The sequence below is a fragment of the Miniopterus schreibersii genome, assembly GCF_964146895.1.
Source record: "Miniopterus schreibersii genome assembly, chromosome: 5".
Lineage (NCBI taxonomy): Eukaryota > Metazoa > Chordata > Mammalia > Chiroptera > Miniopteridae > Miniopterus > Miniopterus schreibersii.
This window is the reverse complement of record NC_138106.1, coordinates 9008876-9028201: the sequence shown is the minus strand read 5'-3', so window position 1 is coordinate 9028201 and position 19326 is coordinate 9008876. Positions and strand designations below refer to the sequence as shown.

General features: G+C 43.3%; 1 protein-coding gene across 2 annotated transcripts in view; it reads left to right on the top strand.

Annotated features, from left to right (window-relative positions):
• MCM3AP (minichromosome maintenance complex component 3 associated protein) overlaps window positions 1-19326 on the top strand; it is a 42597-nt gene that overhangs the window by 3838 nt on the left and 19433 nt on the right. For both annotated transcript variants that reach the window (XM_081137790.1, XM_081137789.1), the window contains exons 4-16: window positions 1602-1680; window positions 1937-2081; window positions 3203-3393; window positions 5469-5608; window positions 6991-7188; window positions 7495-7763; window positions 9053-9215; window positions 11318-11478; window positions 12241-12482; window positions 12754-12971; window positions 14235-14335; window positions 17448-17579; window positions 17964-18077. In XM_081137790.1, coding sequence (XP_080993916.1) covers window positions 1602-1680; window positions 1937-2081; window positions 3203-3393; window positions 5469-5608; window positions 6991-7188; window positions 7495-7763; window positions 9053-9215; window positions 11318-11478; window positions 12241-12482; window positions 12754-12971; window positions 14235-14335; window positions 17448-17579; window positions 17964-18077 — 2153 coding nt within the window. The remainder of the gene's footprint in view (window positions 1-1601; window positions 1681-1936; window positions 2082-3202; window positions 3394-5468; window positions 5609-6990; window positions 7189-7494; window positions 7764-9052; window positions 9216-11317; window positions 11479-12240; window positions 12483-12753; window positions 12972-14234; window positions 14336-17447; window positions 17580-17963; window positions 18078-19326) is intronic.

The following is a 19326-nucleotide window of genomic DNA, read 5'->3' as shown; positions in this document are numbered from 1 at the left end:
TGTTTTTTCATAAATAGGATCATACTGTAGGTAATCTCTTCATGTAGCAATCTTTAGTATTTTCTGAAGTCAATAAACAGTCTAGATTAGAATGCGATTGTGAAATGCTGATGGCCTTCTATCCTGTTTACTTACTTGGCCAGCATTCTACTTGCGGACATTTTTGTGCATATATTTCTGAGTCGTTTACATCCTTTGTTTAAACTTCTGAGAGAGGAAGTTCTGTGCAAAAATGTACGCAGCACAGCCAGGCATGGCTCAGTGGTTGAGTGTCGGCCTAGGATCCAGTAGATCTTGTTTCGATTCCTGGTCAGGGCACATGCCCTGGTTGTGGGCTTCATCCCCAGTCTGGTGTGCGGGAGGCAGCCCATCAACGACGACTCTCTCATCATTGATGTTTCTCTCTCTCTCTCCTTTCCTCTTTCTGAAATCAATAAAGATATAGTAAAAAAAAAAAATGTACGCACAGTTTTAGGGCTTTTGCTATTTCTTCCTTCCTATTGATTTTTTTCCAATTCATTTGCATTAATTACTTTCACAGTGTTGTGCATTATGTCACCACTATGTATTTCCAGAACGTTTGCATCATCCCAAGTAGAAACTCAGTAAGCATTAAGCAGTAACTCCCCATTGCCTTCATCCCCAGGCCCTGGTGACCTCTAATCTACTTTCTATCTCTGTGAATTTGCCTATTCTAGATATTTCAAGTAAGTGGCGTCATACAGTTTGTCGCTTCGTGTCTGGTTTTTTCAGTTAGTATGTTTTAATTCATGTGGTTGTATTTCATACCTTTTTATGGCTGAATAATATTCGTATGGATAGACCTCATTTTGTTTATCTGTTGATGGACACAGGTTGTTTCCACCTTTTGGCTGTTTTGAATAATGTTACCTTGAATGTGGTGTGCAAATCTCTCTTGAGACCCTGCATTCAGTTCTTTTGGGTGTATACTTAGAATTGCTGATCATATGATAATCCTCATTTTTTTTATGGTTATTTTTTGGCAGTGTGCTTTTCCAGCTGAACCCTAAAAAATATTTATATAATAAATACATAACACATATAAATATGTTGTCGTCGTAAGCAGTTCATTGATATGTACAAAGCTGAGGTCCCTGATCATCCCCATCTTTTCCGTTACCCAGGAGCCAGTACAGTTACTGGTGTAGTGTGTATTTTTCTGGAGATTGTCATAGGTATATCTGTAGGTATACTAACAAGTACCTGGTCTTATGTGTTTTGTGATACATTGTATTCTTTGTGTATCATTCTGCAGCTTCTCTTGACTTGGCTGTATCTTACCATTGCTGTATGTGTTATCAGATGGTGAGAATCATTTTACCAAATGCTAGTGAGGCCAAGGTTATGGGTTCTATCACAATAAAGTAGTTAATTTCAAAAAGAAGAGCAAATATCAGGTGTGAGACAGGTAAGGGAGGCGAGGACTGTGGCTCCCAACGCTGGAGGCCGACAGTGTGGTCAGACGTGTAGTGGGTAGAGGTGTTGCTCTGTTGCGTGTACTTTTGCTGACTGCATTTGAGTAATGAATCTCATTTCCTGTGGTCTCCTGAAGCCTCACACTTTGGTTGACTATTTTCCAGGCTTCTGCCGCCCTGGCCAGGAAGAAGGGGAAAAATTTGCATGAAGACATATCTATCTTTTGGCACAAGAAGAAAATAAGTGAGTTTTCAGTTATTCTTTGCACAGTCTCTAATGCTTTGTGTGCAGGGCCCTTTAAGCTTTGAGTGGGAACCCTTCCCCAAGGCCAATGGGGGGCTGGATCCAAATCGATCCTTGTGTTTCTTAGAGTTTCCTTGGGCTCCTTTGTAACCTCACGTATCAATTATAAGAGTTTTACTTTCTCAAAAAAAAAGTAAAAATCCGGTGTCAAGTGACATGTAATATTGTAAACTCTGTTCTGACTCTTGCTCCTCAGGTCCCAACAAGAAACCTTTCTCCCTCAAGGAGAAGAAACCAGGTGAAGGTGAAGCTGGCCAGGGCACTGAGGACACATCCTTTCCACACTCCCCTCTTGGCAAGCCCATGGGGAGGGCTGCAGCCTGTGGCCTCATGAGTAAAAGGTACAGCTGGTCATTTGACATGGCATATGGGTTCTTTGATGTCTAGTGTCAGTAAACAGGAGGGACTTTACGGCAGTCCGGCCAGTGCATGGAAGGGAAGTGGGTGATGAGCTGGCCCCAGAGTAGGGGCTAAGGGATGACGGCGGGGGGCGGGCACAGGAGAGTTGACAACGAGAGCCACTTACCAGTGCCTCAAGGAGGCCCTGGGGCTCCTGTAGCCTGACTGGGTCCCGCATATGGTACAGTTGCTGTCATGTAGTTCTACCTGACATGTAAATACATAAGCAGTTACTTTTTCCCTTAAAACTTCTAACTGGCTGTAATCATGTATTCCTAATAGCCACTCTAGCAATTTCCAACGTGGATTTTTGTAGGTTCAGCTTATCATAGGCTGCATTATAACTGGGTGGCCATAGTGTGTGCCAGTGGGGGGCTGTCTCTCTCCAGATGCTCCTTCCCCACTCCCCATGCCCTCCTCCCTCCTCCTGCCCCTCTCCGAGGTCCCCCTCCCTTTCACAGCAGGATTGCTTCTTGGGCCAGCTAGCTCCTTCACCTCCTTTGGGCAATGTATGGTTTTCCTCACTTTCTACTTTGCAGTTAACAATTTAGTTGCTGATTTACTTTTGCTTTTTTTTTCTTTCTCACTTAACCCTTCTTATATCTTCTTTGACATTCAAGTTCACAGAGTTCTGGGTGCCAGCTGGGAAATGGGGAAGCTGAGAGAGAATATCCCATTTTTTATAGTACAGTCTTATACTGAAGTGAAGTTATGTATGAAAACATATAGGCATGATATTTCCTCATTGTGGTAAAGAGTTGTTTTTTCCAGGCTGAATGTCATTTCTTTGATATAGAAATCTATAAATAATCATTTTAGCCATTTAAATGGGCTCATTTTGTTTTAAAAGTATGAAATTTTTCAAAATTTTTAAATGACAGTGAATAATATGAATAACACCTTTTTGCTCATCAGCATTATCAAAGCTCATCTCAGTGCAAAGTTTGTAGTTTATCAGCTTTAGAGGAGCAGAAAATCTTGAAAGATAAGGGAAGTGTTCGGAAGTGGAAATGGTGCAGATGCTGGATGGGTGCAAGGCCCTAATGTGTTCCTTTCTTTGTAGCTCTCCAGTGAAGAAGCCAGGTCTTCTGAAGGCTCACCCATTTGAGGGAGACTCTTTTGACTCAGGCTCTGAGGGCTCTGAGGGTCCTGGGCCATGCGTGTCCTCCCTCAGTGTGCTGATAGGCACTGTGGCTGAGACATCTGAAGAGAAGTACCGGCTGCTTGACCAGAGGGACAGAATCATGCGGCAAGGTATGATGGCTGCCTCTCTGCAGAGGTCCAGACACCCTTGTAAAGGGTCATAACAAGGCCTTCTCAGGAGCTGTGAGGGGCGACCCCTGAGCATGGTTGCACTGTTGCTGAGTCTCAGGGCCTGTGATGAGCCACAGGCAGTCTTTGTTTACCAGTCTCCCGAGGAGGTGAATGTAGACATGGGTATAATGCAGATACGTCTTTGATTTTATTTTGTTTTTGGAATAAAGTCTACAAATTATTGATCCATGCTAAATTAAACAGTTTGAAGGCAATTTTTAGACATTCAGAAAGCACATGAAAAAATGAAAATTTTGACAGAAATCACAAGTAAAACTAAGAAATTTCAACCAGGGGAAAAGTCTGTAACTCAGACAAAGGGCTGACTCTCTCATAGAGAAAGTCCTGTGCATGTCAGTATGAAAAAGTCCAAACCTAGTGGGAACTGGAGTGGGGAAAGGAAGTATCCTGAATTGACTATGTGGAAAGATGTTCACCCCATCACACAGTGAGATACAGATGACACCCCATGGAGATATATCCTGGGCAGGCTGGGAACTCACACTCCTGCAGAGAAGGGCAGGTGGGTGGGATCTGTGAGATACAAAAAAACTCATGCCTTTGACTTAGCATTCCATGTCCAGGGATTGTATCCCATAGGGAGTATGTGTGATTCATACATGAGGTTGTGGCGGCAAAGATAGGACACTGGTTGTACACACAGTGGGATTGTAAACAGTTTAATAGAAGACTGGGTCTTCTTTGTAGAAATTCATCAAGATTTTTTGTGAAGTGAGAAAAGCAAGGTGCAGGAAATCTGAAGTGTGCTTCCATTTGTATACAAAGCAGGAGGGAGTGTGTGTGTGCATATGTCAGCATAGTTGTATTATGTGTGCATAAAATAGTCACGGGAGATGTGAAAGGATCTGCTCACACTGATTGTCAGGAGAAGGGGAACAAAGTGTGAGGGTGTGTTTGTTTTGGATGTTGTTATACCTTTGGATTATTGAACCATGTGAGTGTGTTACCTATTCCAAAAGTAAGCATTCTATTAACATTAAAACTATATGTAGTGAAAAAAGAAAAAGGCACATGTGCTCTTTGCAAAGCTTTTTTAAAATTAAATTTTAGCTGTAGGATTTTTCTGTTTTCAAAAGTTGTGAATCAGGCCCGGATGGGTGTGGCTTAGCGGTTGAGCATCGACCTAGGATCCAGGAGATTGAGGTTTGATTCCCTGTTGGGGCGCATGCCCTGATTGCAGGCTCGATTCCCATTGGGGGGGTGCAGGAGGCAGCTGATCCATGATGACTCTCTCATCATTGATGTTTCTCTTTCTCCCTCTCCTTTCCTCTCTGAAATCAGTAAAGATGTATTTAAAAAACAACAAAAAAACACTGTGAATCAGTGAATAATCCCAGTGCCTCCTTAACACTGTAATAAAAGCTGCCTTTGTAAATTATGTCACTGACATGGTGATTTTTATATTCCAAATAAAATTATTAATAGGTATTCCAATTTTCCAAAAACAAAAATAAGATGTATATATTTCGAGTTGTGAAGTTGTTCATTCCATTTCATTTAGAAGATGCTTTTGTAATTATTTTAATTCTGTGGGCGATAATAGTGGTTTATTCAAGTCAGGACCGGGTAACTTCCATTATGTGATTCTTGTTATATTAAAAACGTGATGAAATACTTTAGGATAATGATATATTTTGAATATTTACATTTAACAAATTGTTTCTTTTAACAAACATACTGTAGCATGAGTGTTTATTAATGAGGTCATTATAGGAGCCTTAAATGCAATGTGTGCCCCTCTGCCTGTGGTGTGCAGTGAAGAGATCCATCTGGAGAGGCAAGAAGGCCTTGGGGGTCTTTATAGGCCTTGATGCCGCCCCCTCGTGATAGGCCATGCTTTTCTTTTCCTGAGGCCCAGTGTTTTAAAAATATTTTTTGTGTGATCTGTGTGATGTTTGTTTTTATTTTTATTTTTCCTTTTATCATTATGAAAACACACTTCTCTGAATTCTTAGTAACTGTGTGGTATGCTTTTATTGTTTGATGTCATTTAGCTCGAGTGAAAAGAACAGACCTGGACAAAGCGAAGACTTTTGTTGGGACATGCCCTGACATGTGTCCTGAGAAGGAACGTTACATGCGGGAGACGCGGAGCCAGCTGAGTGTATTTGAAGTGATCCCAGGGACTGACCAGGTGGAGCCCTGTGCCCCCCCCCCCCCCGGGTCCCTTGCAGGCCACTGTCTGTGACTGATTATCGGCTGGAGGTGGATGGGCAGGGAGGAGAGGCTTATTCTTTCATAATTTCTGTACATATTGATACTTGATCTGAGTGTTTACTTTTTTAGAGAGTGGTGGAATGTGCTATTAACAGTAATGCTACATTGTTTATATTGTGAGTTGTGTACTAAGCAATCTTGTGTAAGGTGCCAGGACCATACAGGACCCTGAAGTATAGATGTCGATGCAGCTTTATTTCATAGATTAAAAAACTTTTCTGCATTTGTTTTTTCTTTTCACAATTTTATTCCTATTCTTTCCTATGTTTATGTTTTGCACATTTGAGATTATGTACTAGATACAATTTTGTATGAAATTTTTTCACTTAAAATTATATCATCAACATTTTCTTTTGTTACGAACTTTTTATAAACATTTTTAAATGGCAGTATTATTTAATTATGTAGTTCTGTCAAAACTCCCCATTTTGCAGTCATTAGATAGACTGTTTCTAATTTTTTAATTGTATTAATAATTCAGTTGGGCATGCTGTGTGTAATGCTTCTAAGGTGTTTAGATTATTTCCTTCAGATAGTTAACTGCATCAAAGGGTATGACCTTTCTTCAGGTTCCTGAACATGTGCCAGTTCATGTCCCCAAATTATTCCCCCAGAAACCACCATTTTAGGTCCTTTTATCTGTTAGTTTTGCTTTTGGGCTTTTTTTTCTCTTGCTGGTGGTTTTATACCTGCCTTTACCTAATGCAGGGCCCTCAGTCAGGCAGCAACTGTCATGGGAGAGGCTCTGGGCTCCCATCCCAGGGGACAATAACAACAGCTTGCAGTGGATGTCCAGAGCCTAGGTCTGTGGACATCTGTGCTTCTGCCCTAGGCCACATGTCTTCAGCCTCTTTTTGCAGGTGGAAGATGCAATTCAAAGCCTCTAGTGGTCAATAGGGCCTGGTGCCACCAGGCCCCTGCTTCTGCTATGCCCCCCAGTCCTCACTGTTGTCTCTGTTTCATTCCTGGTCTGCGTAGACTTAATCTGGTGTTTGAACATGGCTAAGACCTTTGAAAGTGCTTTAAAGTACTTCACCTATCACACTATTGTGCTTGGAATCAAGCAAGTGTGTCTTCACTTATGTTCCTCCACTTCTTGATGTTATGGCCACTTATGTTCAAAATGTTTCTCAGTTGATTGTCACCTTCAAACAGAAATTTTATATATAAAAATTGTATCTGTAGTATTGATCCTATGTGAGTGTGTGTGTGATTTCCCCCCTTATTTTAAGACACAGCTGCTGGGAGGCTGGCCCAGCACCTGACACTCAGCTGCTTGTCCCCACTCTGTGTCTTCAGGTGGACCATGCAGCAGCCGTCAAGGAGTATAGCCGCTCCTCAGCTGATCAGGAGGAGCCCCTGTCGCATGAGCTGCGGCCCTCAGCAGTGCTCAGCAGGACCATGGACTATCTGGTGACCCAGATTATGGACCAGAAGGAGGGCAACCTACGAGACTGGTACGACTTCCTGTGGAACCGCACACGGGGCATACGGAAGGTATCAGCCTCTTCTGATTAGGAAAGTAGAAAATATATGTGAATTCCAAAGTGAAAGTGGGAGTTTTTGTCATTTTACTCAGTTATATTTTATCTGTAACAAAAAGTATCCTATTATGTAAAGTCATTACAAAGTCCTATTCAAATTGAAATAGGAGAAATTCAGGTAATAAGCATGATTTTTTAGTAGTTTATTCTTTGCATGGGAGTATGTGCATGGGATCTGTGCATATGAGACACGTGCATGTAAGGTGTGTGTGTGCGTGTGTGCATACATGTGTAATATTCCCCTCTTGCTCGTGGCCAGGACATCACACAGCAGCACCTGTGTGATCCCATGACGGTGTCCCTGATTGAGAAGTGTGCCCGGCTTCATATCCACTGTGCTCATTTCATGTGTGAGGAGCCCATGTCCTCCTTTGATGCCAAGATCAACAATGAGAATATGACCAAGTGCCTTCAGAGCCTGAAGGAGATGTATCAGGACCTGAGGAACAAGGGTGTGTTCTGTGCCAGCGAAGCTGAGTTCCAGGGCTACAATGTGCTGCTCAATCTCAACAAGGGAGACATCCTAAGGTGAATTTTCAAATTCTGAAGCTAGCCTAAGCTGTCTGGAAAGTAGGGTGTAAACAGGAAAAGAGCTTTGGGATTAGCAGTACCTGATAGTGCTGAGTTGTCTCTGGTTCTTAATGCCTGGATGATGACACCTGGGCTGGGCTGGGCTGGGCTGTGCAGTCCCTTGAGCTGAGCCACTGGGAGTAGGATGGGGATGTGCGCTGATACCAGCATATCTAAAGTTGGCTCCAAATCCTTCCTGAGAATAATTTCTCCATGTCAACGAGAGAAAATGAGGAAGGAATTGGATGGATGAGCAGAATAAGAGAGTGAAACCAGGACACCAATGTTCAGGGTACCCTATCAGAGCTGTTAGCAATTCACTGTATGCAGGCGTTTTTCCTTGTACATGTATGCACACATACCTCAACAAAGATCTAAGTAATAAAACTTGTGTGAAGCAAATGCTAAGGGTGTGATATTAAGAAAGAATGAATTCTTAAATCCCAGTCTCTGGTAAACTGGACTTAATAACAACCAGTGTCTCCTTTAGTTCCAGATTCCCTTATTTATGCTGAAACTCTTTTTTAGCTTAAAAGCTTTTAAAAAAAAAAATTGATTTTAGAGAGAGGAAGGGGAGAGAGAGAGAGAGAGAAGGGGCAGAGGGAGAGGGAGAGAGAAGCATCGACATTAGAAATATTCGGTTGCCTCCCACATGCACCTAGACTGGGGATTGAACCTGCCACCTTCTGGTGTGTGGGAGGATGCTCCAAACCAACTGTGCAACACCAGTCAGGGCTCTTTTTTAGCTTAGTATAACCCCAAGAACCTTGTCACAAAATATCTAGATGTATGATTGATTTTAAGTTTTAAAATTAAGTCTTGGAGGTAAACTTGTCATGGAAAGTGGCTGTGTAGTCGTTTCACATGTGATAGGCGTATGTATTCTGTTTTGAGTAATTTAGTTAAATCAGTTTATTTCTAAGCAAAAAGTTAAATTTTGTTTCTTAGACATTGTCATCAAACACAGCTGGCAGTCAGTTGGAATTAAAGTAATTCTTAGATAATCAATTCTTAAATTGCTTGAGTTTATTTACTTTATCATCATCTTGAAGAAAACCTTTTTATATACATGGCCCAAGAGTGGCAGCTTTGAAGTTAGGAAACACTGAATGTGATGGCACATATCACCATTAAGACTCTCTTTCTCAGTGTGGTTGAAATCTAGTTTTTTATCAGATCTGTTTTTATGGATGTTTTGTCTAATTACAAATAAAAGTCTAATCTCTTTTATCTCCTTTAATTAACAGAGAAGTACAACAGTTCCATCCTGCTGTTAGAAACTCCTCTGAGGTGAAATTTGCTGTTCAGGCTTTTGCTGCATTGAATAGTAATAATTTTGTGAGATTTTTCAAACTGGTCCAGTCAGCTTCGTACCTGAATGCTTGTCTTTTACATTGCTACTTTAATCAGGTGAGTAATGTTACTGTACTTGCAGAATTAGAAGAAAGCAGGTGGTTACTTGTGATATTTAAGTCCTCTATTCCACGAACTTGTGCAGCCCTCACGGCAGCCCCCCAGGGTCACTGGTGTTACCCCATTCTGCAAGAGTTGGCATCGTTGATCACCAAAGGCAATGAAAAATACTGTTCTTACAGTTTAGATAAATCTCTTTAGAACCATATAACTAGAGTTTAGCACTTTATCTTCCCTGAAAATAGAAAGCAAAAAACTGCACACACACAGTCTCTAATTTAGAAATGAAATACTTAGTGTTACCAATTTAAATTTTTAGAGTGAACCGATGTAACTAAATGCATTTCAATAAATATCTTGAGTGCCTGCTTTTTGCTGATGCTGTGTTGTGCTCTGGGGTTACAAAGGCAGGCACCTGGGGCTTTGCCTAGAGTGTGAGCTCCTGGTCTCAGAATCGCCAATCAGGTTTTCAGCCCCAGCCCAAGGGCACTTGGGAGTGATGACAGAGTAGCCCACACCTATCTCACGGTGTACACTCTATGCTGCTCCCCCACCACAGGGTGGAGGATGCCACCAGCAGGAGTCCATGCTGAGAGCTCTTGGGGTCCACTGGCTGCAGAGGAGGCTGCCTAGGAGATCTCAGGGACCTGCTGGCTGGCTCTTGAGACTCCAAGTTATTTTTCTTCTTTGGTAACATACCAAGTCCTCCTGTAAACAGTGACTAAACCCAAAGTCATATCCCAGGCTAAGAATCTTTTGCAGGTGTGCTCATTGTCAGATCTGATGATTGCCAACAGAACTGAAATTCTGGAACAAGTGAAAAGATTTCTTAACAGTGTGCCACTTGGGGAACTCCGTGCAGTTGATAAATAAAACTAATAGTTAATATTTTTAAAATGATTATTTCATGTTACAAGAATGTTCACCATTTGTGCCCATTTTATTTAATAACTTGGAGCCCACACTGTCCCTCTACTATAATGGTGTCTCCCGCCCTCCAGGTCCCACACCCTCCTGCCTTAGGGTTTTTGCACTTGCTGTTCTCACTGCTCTTCCTCCTGACAGCCACACGAAGGTCACATCCTTCATATCTTGGCTACTGTGTTCTTGGCTGGGCCCACCCTGTCAGTGCTCTGTCCTCTGCTTTCTCTCTATCGCACTGTCATTAAATGTACTGAGTATTTTTTTTTTTTTAATATATCTTTTATTGATTTCAGGGAGAGGAAGGGAGAGAGAGAGAAAGAAACATCAATGATGGGAGAGAGAGTCATTGATCGGCTGCCTCCTGCACGCCCTCCAACTGGGGATCCAGCCTGCAACCCAGGCATATGTCCTGACCTGGAATCGAACCTCGATCTCTTGGATTCTAGGTTGATGCTCAACTGCTGAGCCACGCCGGCCGGGCTGTACTGCGTATTTTATATGTTCATTTTATTCAGGGTTGGTCTCCAGCACATCAGCTATGTGGGAATGGGGATTTTGTTTTGTAGTCTGTTGTAGTCTCAGCATTAACAATGCCACGCATGAAGTAAACACTTGATAAATACTGGTGGAGTTAATTCAGGAACACTGGGAGAAGCCACCCAGAGTCCTGTCGCCCAACACAAGTTTTATTAGCATTTTTGTGTTTTCCATTTGTCCTCTTTTTTTAAAGCACTGGTTATAATGCTTTGGAACAATTTTGTTTTTGATTCTTTTACTTAGTTTCATGTCATGCATTTGTTAATGGCATTCTTTGTGATAATTTTTGTGAATATCTTTGTGATAATTTTTAGCATTTACACAACTTTTCATTGAGTGGATGCTGCACAGTTTACTTTCGGTTTCCTGCTGTGGGGTGGTTTGTTTTCTAGTTTCTCTTACAAATAAGGCCTTCAGGCTAATCTTTTCTGTGCACTAAGTTATTTCCTTTGCATGCATTCCTGGGCATCTTCCACTGAGCAAATGGCCTTAGATTGCCAAGCCTGGGACCATAATGCCAAGTTGCTTTCTAGACGGACTGAGCTTACAGCATAAGCCCTGTCCCCCATGCCAGCCTTTCTGTGGTCTTGGGGCGACTGACCCTTTGAGACTGCAATAAGATTGGCTTCTCCTTTCAGATCCGCAGGGATGCTCTCCGGGCACTCAACATCGCGTACACTGTGAGCACACAGCGATCCACCATTTTTCCCCTGGACGGTGTGGTGCGCATGCTGCTCTTCAGAGATTGCGAAGAGGCCACAGACTTCCTCAACTACCATGGTCTCACCGTTTCTGATGGGTAGGAGCTGAGTGTGAAACTGCAGGGCCTCTCTCTTTTTCGTCTTAATTCTGACAAAGAGCTGTGAAGTGCCATCAACGCGCAAGGCCCTGGAGAAGGCACGTTTCATGTGCTGCCTCACCCTGGTCTATATAGCGAGGCTCAGAGTGTCTGGGGAACGTCCTCAGGTCACATGCTGCTTGTTGGCAAATTGGGTTCAGACCCAGTAATTTGTGACTCCAAAATCAGTGTTTTTCACAAGTCACTGAAGAAATTAAAGGTAAAGGTTAGGGCCTCCTTATTCTGTTCCTTGAGGATGGCCTCTGCTGGTCCATGACAGGCCACCACCCAACTCTGATGGCCCAGACGGACGACAGGGAGCCAGGCCAGGGGCTTCTCTGCTTGGACTCTTGAGTGTTTTGAGAACCTGATGAGGCTCACAGACCCTCTCAGAAAATGGCATCATGATACAAAGCATAATAGGCATGCCCTGGAGCTGTGTTTCCCAGCCCCTCCCTCTAACTTGACTGCTTTTGTGCTGCCTGCAGTCCTGTCCATACGGAGACATGGCAGCTTTGGAGGGAGCCAGGAGTGTGCATGTGTGGCTGTTAACAGGCCAGGTGGCTCCCATGTAGGCTGGCAGCAGTGGGTGCTGCTTCCCTCCTAATTTCCATGTGGCTGTGTGGTGACTCCATGACAGGGTTAGGGCTTCTAGCATTGTTGCCGGGCACTGAGACTTGAAGGCTGGCCTCTTACTCTGTGGGTTCTTTGTGGTCTCGGTAGCTGTGTCGAGCTGAACCGGTCCTCATTCTTGGAACCAGAAGGATTGTTGAAGGCCAGGAAGTCGGTGTTTATTACCAGGAAGCTGATGGTGTCTGTTGGAGAAATTGTAAATGGAGGGCCGTTGCCCCCTGTTCCTCGTCATACCCCAGTGTGCAGCTTCAACTCCCAGAACAAGTACGTCGGGGAGAGCCTGGCTGCGGAGCTTCCTGTGGGCACTCAGAGATCCAGCTTGGACGCAGCAGGTGAGTGGAGCTGCAGCTGTGGGAGGGAACTAGCTGCTTGTCCCTCTAGGAAGCATCTTGGGAGCCAGAAGCATCTGTCTTGTTTTGGGGTGCAGGTGTGGATGTTGGCTCAGTACTCAGGTGTTTCACCCTGAGATTGGCCTGAAAGGCTCCCTGGCTTCACGGTGCTTGGTTTTCATCATGAAGCTCAGGGAGGGTGGCCAGTCTTTAAAGTCACTGTGGATGGTCTAGAGGTTGTCCTCAGTGCCCACATTTTCCTGTTCTCTTCCAGGTGGGGTGAGAGGAGAGGAGTGTGGTACTGAGGTGGACGTGTCCCCACCTGCCCTCCTCCCCCAACCTCTTCCCATCTCGGTGCCTGCACTGCCCTACCTGTCTCACCACCCAGCAGCAACCCCGAGTGCGGCACCCAGTCTCTTCCAACCCCCTGTGCAGCCCCTTGTGCAGCCAGAGCTTCTTCCTGCAAAGCCTGAGCCTGTGTACTCTGACGCGGTAAGGAGTCTTCCAGGTTGGGCTCCAAGAAGCCCACTGAGCGCCAGCACCCAGCGGCATCTGATGTCCAGCCTGACCATTGTCTGTAGACAAAACCCACTGAAGCGGTTGCACATGTCACCTTAGAATGTTCTGAACTAGCCATGGCAGGTCTCACTTTGGGACCCAGTCCACAAGGCTTGAGTCTGTGTCTCAGACAAGGAGCCAGAGGCTCTGAGAGCAGGGATGACCTGCAGGTCTCTAGCTTGTTGCCCATGTCTGTCTTTGAAAGGTCACAGGTGAATCTGCACAATGAGTTAAAGGGTTCTTATGGACCTAATGCTGTTGATAAAACAAGTGCTGCCCTGTGTGGAGGACTTCCTGTGCCAAGAGCTCTGAAGACATGTGGTGTCCATGGTCATCCTATCCCAGCGCTACCTGTGCCCCATTTGTCTGCTCTGAATGGTGCTCAACAAGCTCATTCAAAAACCAGTGGATGCATTGACTAGGGATATGAGGACCACAGGTAGCCCTGCATGCCCACTTACAGGCATGGTCCTGAGGTCGAGCAGGGTCTGTCCACCACAGTGTGGGACTTGGTCTCGCCACTTGTTTGGAAAGGTGCTTGACACCACCCCAGCCAGGGGGTCAAGGAGGAATGTGAAGAATTGCTGCAGACCCTGAGCATGTTTGATGTGAGGAGGTGGCACTGTGGGCCTTCTGAGCAGCAATCCTTGAGCCGGCAGCAGCCTTGCCCCATCCTCTCTAGAAGGCTCCTCTCTGTTCATTACCAGGAAAACTTTCCAGAAACAGCATCATTAACCCTGTGTGAGGGTCATTAAAACATCTTTAAAACCCTTTGCTGTCATTTGTCTACTCTCAGCCACCAAAGGTTTTTTACCGTTCCGGTCATATGTCTGCTCTCAGCCACCACAGCAAGGAACCGTACGAATCTTAACTATTCATTCATGTATCAGTTCATAATTTCTCTTGTTTATCCTTCATAATCTTGCATGTTATGTATCACTGCTCTTTCAATGGAAATTAATTCGGACCAGTATGACACCCATGTCCAAATTTAATATGACCGCAAAGGGTTAAACAGTGTCCATTGACACGGTCTTGGGATTTCTGCCCTGGACGAATTCCATGAGACCTTGATGGTTCTGTGAAGATCTTCAGTGCCCTTAGGCTGTGGATTCAGATTGTTTGGTTACAAGCTCGGTCTGGATTGAGGCACTGCTGGCACGGCACGCCTGACCCCCCCGTCTGACCTCTCTTTAGGACCTGGTGCAGGTGGTGGATGAGCTTATCCAGGAGGTTCTTCAGAGGGACTGTGAGGAGGTAGGCGCCGCTGGGGCAGCCTTCGCAGCCACAGCTCTGGGGTAAGTGGGGCACCCCTTCTGCTTTGAAGCTGTCTGCACTCAGTGGGACCACACTCTGTCCCTCCAGACATTTCCTCTGATAAAGCTGCTCTCAGTCTTCAGAAAGAGATTGCAGCTTCCCATTTGTACAGGCTTGAACGTTGGTCCTGTTCTCTAGGTGGTTGTAATTCTGTTTCTGACCTGTTTGTCACTGGCATGTAGTTTCCATTCATGTCTGCTTTTTGAGCAACATTGGGTTCATTAAAGTTGTAAATTAAGCTATGTTTCTTTAAACTTTAAACACGACTTAAAGTTCTAGTCAAGTAAAAACTAGCTCATTTTTTATTAAAAATACTTGAAGGAGACTTGGGGTGGTGAACACACACTACAATATACAGAGGATTTATTACAGAATTGTACCTCTAAAACCTGTATAATTAGAAAAAAAAATTTTATCTTTACCCAAGGAGTGAGGATATTTTTTCCATTGATTTTTTGGAGGGGCCGGGGAAGAGAGATTGAGATAGAGAAAGAGAGATAAACATTGATGTGACAGAGACACATTGATTAGTTGCCTCCCACATACGCCCTGAAGGGGGACTGGGATAAGACCTGCAATCCAGGTACATGGCCTTGACTGGGAATTGAACCTGCAGCCCTCTAGTGTGTGGGCCGATACTCTAACCACTGAGAACACCGGCCAGTGCGACCTATTTAATTTTATTAACCAAAATTAAAAATACTTTATTTGATCTTGGATTAAGTTTCAGTTTCTAAATTTGACAGATTAAATTCCTTTAAACATTTTGTACCGTTTGTGTTTTATACCATGGTAAAATTTCCTTAGAGATTTCAAACTACATTTACAGATTTTATATATCTGATTCTGTCTAATACTTCAAACATCTAGTCTTAATAATTGTTTTTGGTTAATCCTCGTTGGAGGATATTTTTCCCATTGAATTTTTAGAGTTGAAGGGAGGGAGGGAGAAGGGGGGGGGGAGAGAGACAGAGAGAGAGAGAGAGAGAGAGAGAGAGAGAGAACATTGATGTGAGAAAGACACATTGATTCATTGCCTCCTGCATGCACCCTGACTGGGGCGGGGATTGCACTTGCAACCCAGGTACATGCCCTTGACTAGAAATCGAACCCATGACCCTTCAATGTGCAGGCCAACACTAGCCACTGAACCACACTAGCCAGAGCTACTCTTAATAAATTTGATAATCACAATCTTTCTGCCCTGGCTGGATGGCTCAGTTGGTTGAAATGTCATCCTGTACACCAGAAGGTTGTGGATTCCATTCCTGGTTGAGACATACCTCAGTTGCAGGTTTGATCCCTAGTTGGGTGGTATGGGAGGCAACAGATCTATGTTTCTCTCTCTCATCTGCCTCCCCATTCCTCTCTCTAAAATCAATAAAAACATACCCTCAGGTGAAGAAAAAAATACTTCTAAATACTTCTAAGCCTTTAAGCAACTTTTGTAAAGCTGATTAAAATCTAATAAATTTAGTAAATTGGATTTTTTAAGGATCTCAAAAAATCTTAGTTCATATATAAATTGATACAATGATAAGGTATTATTTTATCTGTATAAATGTAGATTACACAAAAGGATCAATCTTTTCAGTAGATTTGATTCATTTTTTTATACTGGAGTTATATATATACTTTCTTGATAGAACTAAAAATAAATGATTTCCATGGGCTTAATTTTTTTTTTATTGTGGCAAAATATACATAACAAAATTTATCATTTTAACCAATTTTAAGTATACTATTGTTCAGTGGCATTAAGTACATTAACAGTGTTGTGTATCCATCACCAGTATCTATTTCTAGAACTTTTCATCACCCCAAACAGAAACTATACCCATTAAACAGTAATGTGCCATTCTTCTCTTTCCCTAGCCCCTGGTAACTTCTGTTCTACTTTCTGTCTTTATGAATTTGTCTCTTTTAGGTACCTCATATAAGTGCAATCATAACACTTACAAGTGCAATCATATTTGTCCTTTTGTGTCTGTTTTCTTTCAGAAGCAAAAATGACTTCAAGGTTCACCTATGTTGTGGCATGTATTAGCATTTCTTTTTTTTTTTTTTTTTTTTTGTAGCTGAGCAGTACTTTATTAAATATATACACACACATTCACATGTATATACACCATATTTTTTTAATTCATCTGTTGATGGACACTTGGGTTGTTTCTACCTTTTGGCTATTGCGAATTATACTATGAACATGAGTGTACAAATAACTGAGTCTCTGCTTTCAGTTTATGGGTGTATGTCTAGGAGTGGAATTGCTGGATCATATAATCTTTTTTTAATATTTTGAGAAACCACCAAGCTATTTTCCACAGTGGCTGCACTATTTTACATTTTCATCAGCAATGCTCAAAGGTTCTAATTTCTCTATGTTCTTGCCAGCACATGGTATCTTCTCTGTTTTTTTAAAAAATATATCTTTATTGATTTTAGAGAGAGGAAGGAAGAGGGAGAGAGAGATAGAAACATCAATGATGAGTCATTGATTGGCTGCCTCCTGCACGCCCCTGACTGGGGATTGAGCCCACAATCTGGGCATGTGCCCTGACTGGGAATCGAACTATGATTTCCTGGATCCTAGGTCGATGCTCAACCGCTGAGCCATGGCCAGCTGGGCAGAAGAGGTTTTTGAATATTGACTCAATCTCCTTACTAATTGTAGGTATATTTTGGGTTTTCTGTTTCTTCATGAGTCCGTTTTGATAGATTATATGTATCTAACCATGGGTTTAATTTTTATGCTAAAAGCTAAATAAGTTTTTTTTTTTAAATGTATCTTTATTGATTTCAGAGAGAGGAAGGGAGAGGGAGAGAGAGACAGAAACATCAGTGATGAGAGAGTCATTGATTGGCTGCCTCCTGCATGCCCCCTGCTGGGGATCGAGCCTGCAATCTGGTCATGTGCCCTGACCTGGAATCAAACCTTGATCTCCTGAATCATAGGTTGATGATCAACTGTTGAACCACACCCAGCCAGGCCAAATAAGCATTTTTTCCCTTGCCAGTATTAAAAGTCTAGTTATGTGGTTTGCTTGGCTCTTATTTATTTATTTAGAATACTATACACTTTGCCCTATCTAGTGTTTCCAATGCTGCAATGGAGGAGTTGTTAACAGCTGCAACCACAGGCATTTTGAGGCAAATTGCAGCTGAAGAAATGACTAAAGAAAGGGAGCGAAAGGAGGAGGAGAGGCGGCAGGCTGAAGAAGAGAGGTGAGTGTGTCTTGTCCTGGCAGTTCAAATGGGGCCAGATCATGTGGACATAGAGAATCCATCTGGGCCTGTCTTGCTCTTGCTGTTGTCCACTGCATCAGACCTGAGGCCCACCTGGTGCTTTCACATACTTTGGCCCAGGGAGCGGATGGGTGTTCTGACGTTATACCTACCTTGTGAGCAGCAGCAGCCCCTGGTCAGTGGGGGACGGGGGAGGGTGGTGGTCAGTGGGGTGAGAGTGGGGGCAGCTGTGTGGTGTCAGGTGGGATTAGAAGGTTAGTTCTCACAACTCACATCTCCACTTGTGAGGTCACAGAGTGTGATGCCACTTACTTTTATTCTTAAACATTACCTGTGGGCTTTTTTCTTTTTTTAAACCCTTAGGTTGAAACAAGAAAGAGAACTGGTGTTAACTCAGATAAGTCAGGGCCTAGCTGCAGAGCTGACAGAACTGGTGGTGATAGAATGTGTGAGGGAAACCTGCTCCCAGGAACTGAAGTAAGTGAAATGCTGGGTCTTGCAATGCGAGAGGAGTGGTCTGGCAGGAGGGAGGGACGGTCATTTAGGCACATGGTCAGGCTGGGGCAGCTCAGGCTAGCTGGGTTTCACTTTGACAAGGAACATACACATGTCTTTGGATAGCCAAACGCTAGAACCCTGTCCTCTTATGTCTGTTGCCTCCAGAGAGGGCCTCAATTTCACTGTTATCCTCATTGGGCATCCTTCTCTGGGCTTGGGGATGTGTCTGCAAAAGAATTGACTGTAGTCTCCATACCAGGCTACTTATCGTTAGTTTTCCTCAAGTAAAAGATCCTTCTCTTATTTCATATGTTAAAATGTTTCTTGGTGCTATCTCATTTAAGAACTTTATTGATTTCCATGCCAAACTTAGGGGAGACAGGTTCAGTTGTGCAGGGAACTCTGTCCTCGTGCTTAAGCGTGCCAAGAGAGCCCCAGAGGTGATGGACTACTATACTTAGTACTGATCACAGCTCCCAGTGCAGACCAGGACCAGAGCCAGAAGGCAGAGTGTATTTATGTTTCTTTCCATCTCTATTAATTGGGAATCTACTTCCATATTTACTGTAAGTAAGAGACCTCACAAATGATGAATATATTTCTGTTCTTAATTCCAGGAAGGGGTGTTAGGAGATAAGTAAACCCAGGACTCATTGATGTGCAGGGAACATGCTATTCTCCTTGTTTCCAGGAGACTTAGACTGCACCTTACCCAAGAGGGTGGCTTTTGGAAATGGGTCTTGCCTGTTTGAACTGCTTTGATTTTGTGACTAAATGTATTTGATAAAGTCCTCTTTACTCCCTTGGTTGATAGAATTTTGTTGTAAAAATCTCTCCTATAGATACTAGTTTATCTGAGGGCCACCGCTATTTGACCACAGGCTGCCAGTTATGTACTTAAGACACTTCTAACTGCAAACAACAAATATTGCTGATGATGAGATTGCTTAGTGGTCATTTAAAAACTAAAATTTCTAACCATATTATTAAGATAAAGGTTTATTTCTGGACGATTTCCAAGGGCCCCATTGGACTGGTGATCTGGTACTTGTGCCACTCCTGCTCTTTATCTCTGTTCACGTTTGTCGGAGATTCTTTCCGTTTGGCTGTACCTTAAGTAAAATGAAAATCCTAAAGTTTCTTTTGAAGCCAAGACGTTATTACATTTCAATATAAAGGATATGGACTCTTGTACTTTTAAGGCAAGCCCTCAGTGTGTGTGGGCCCT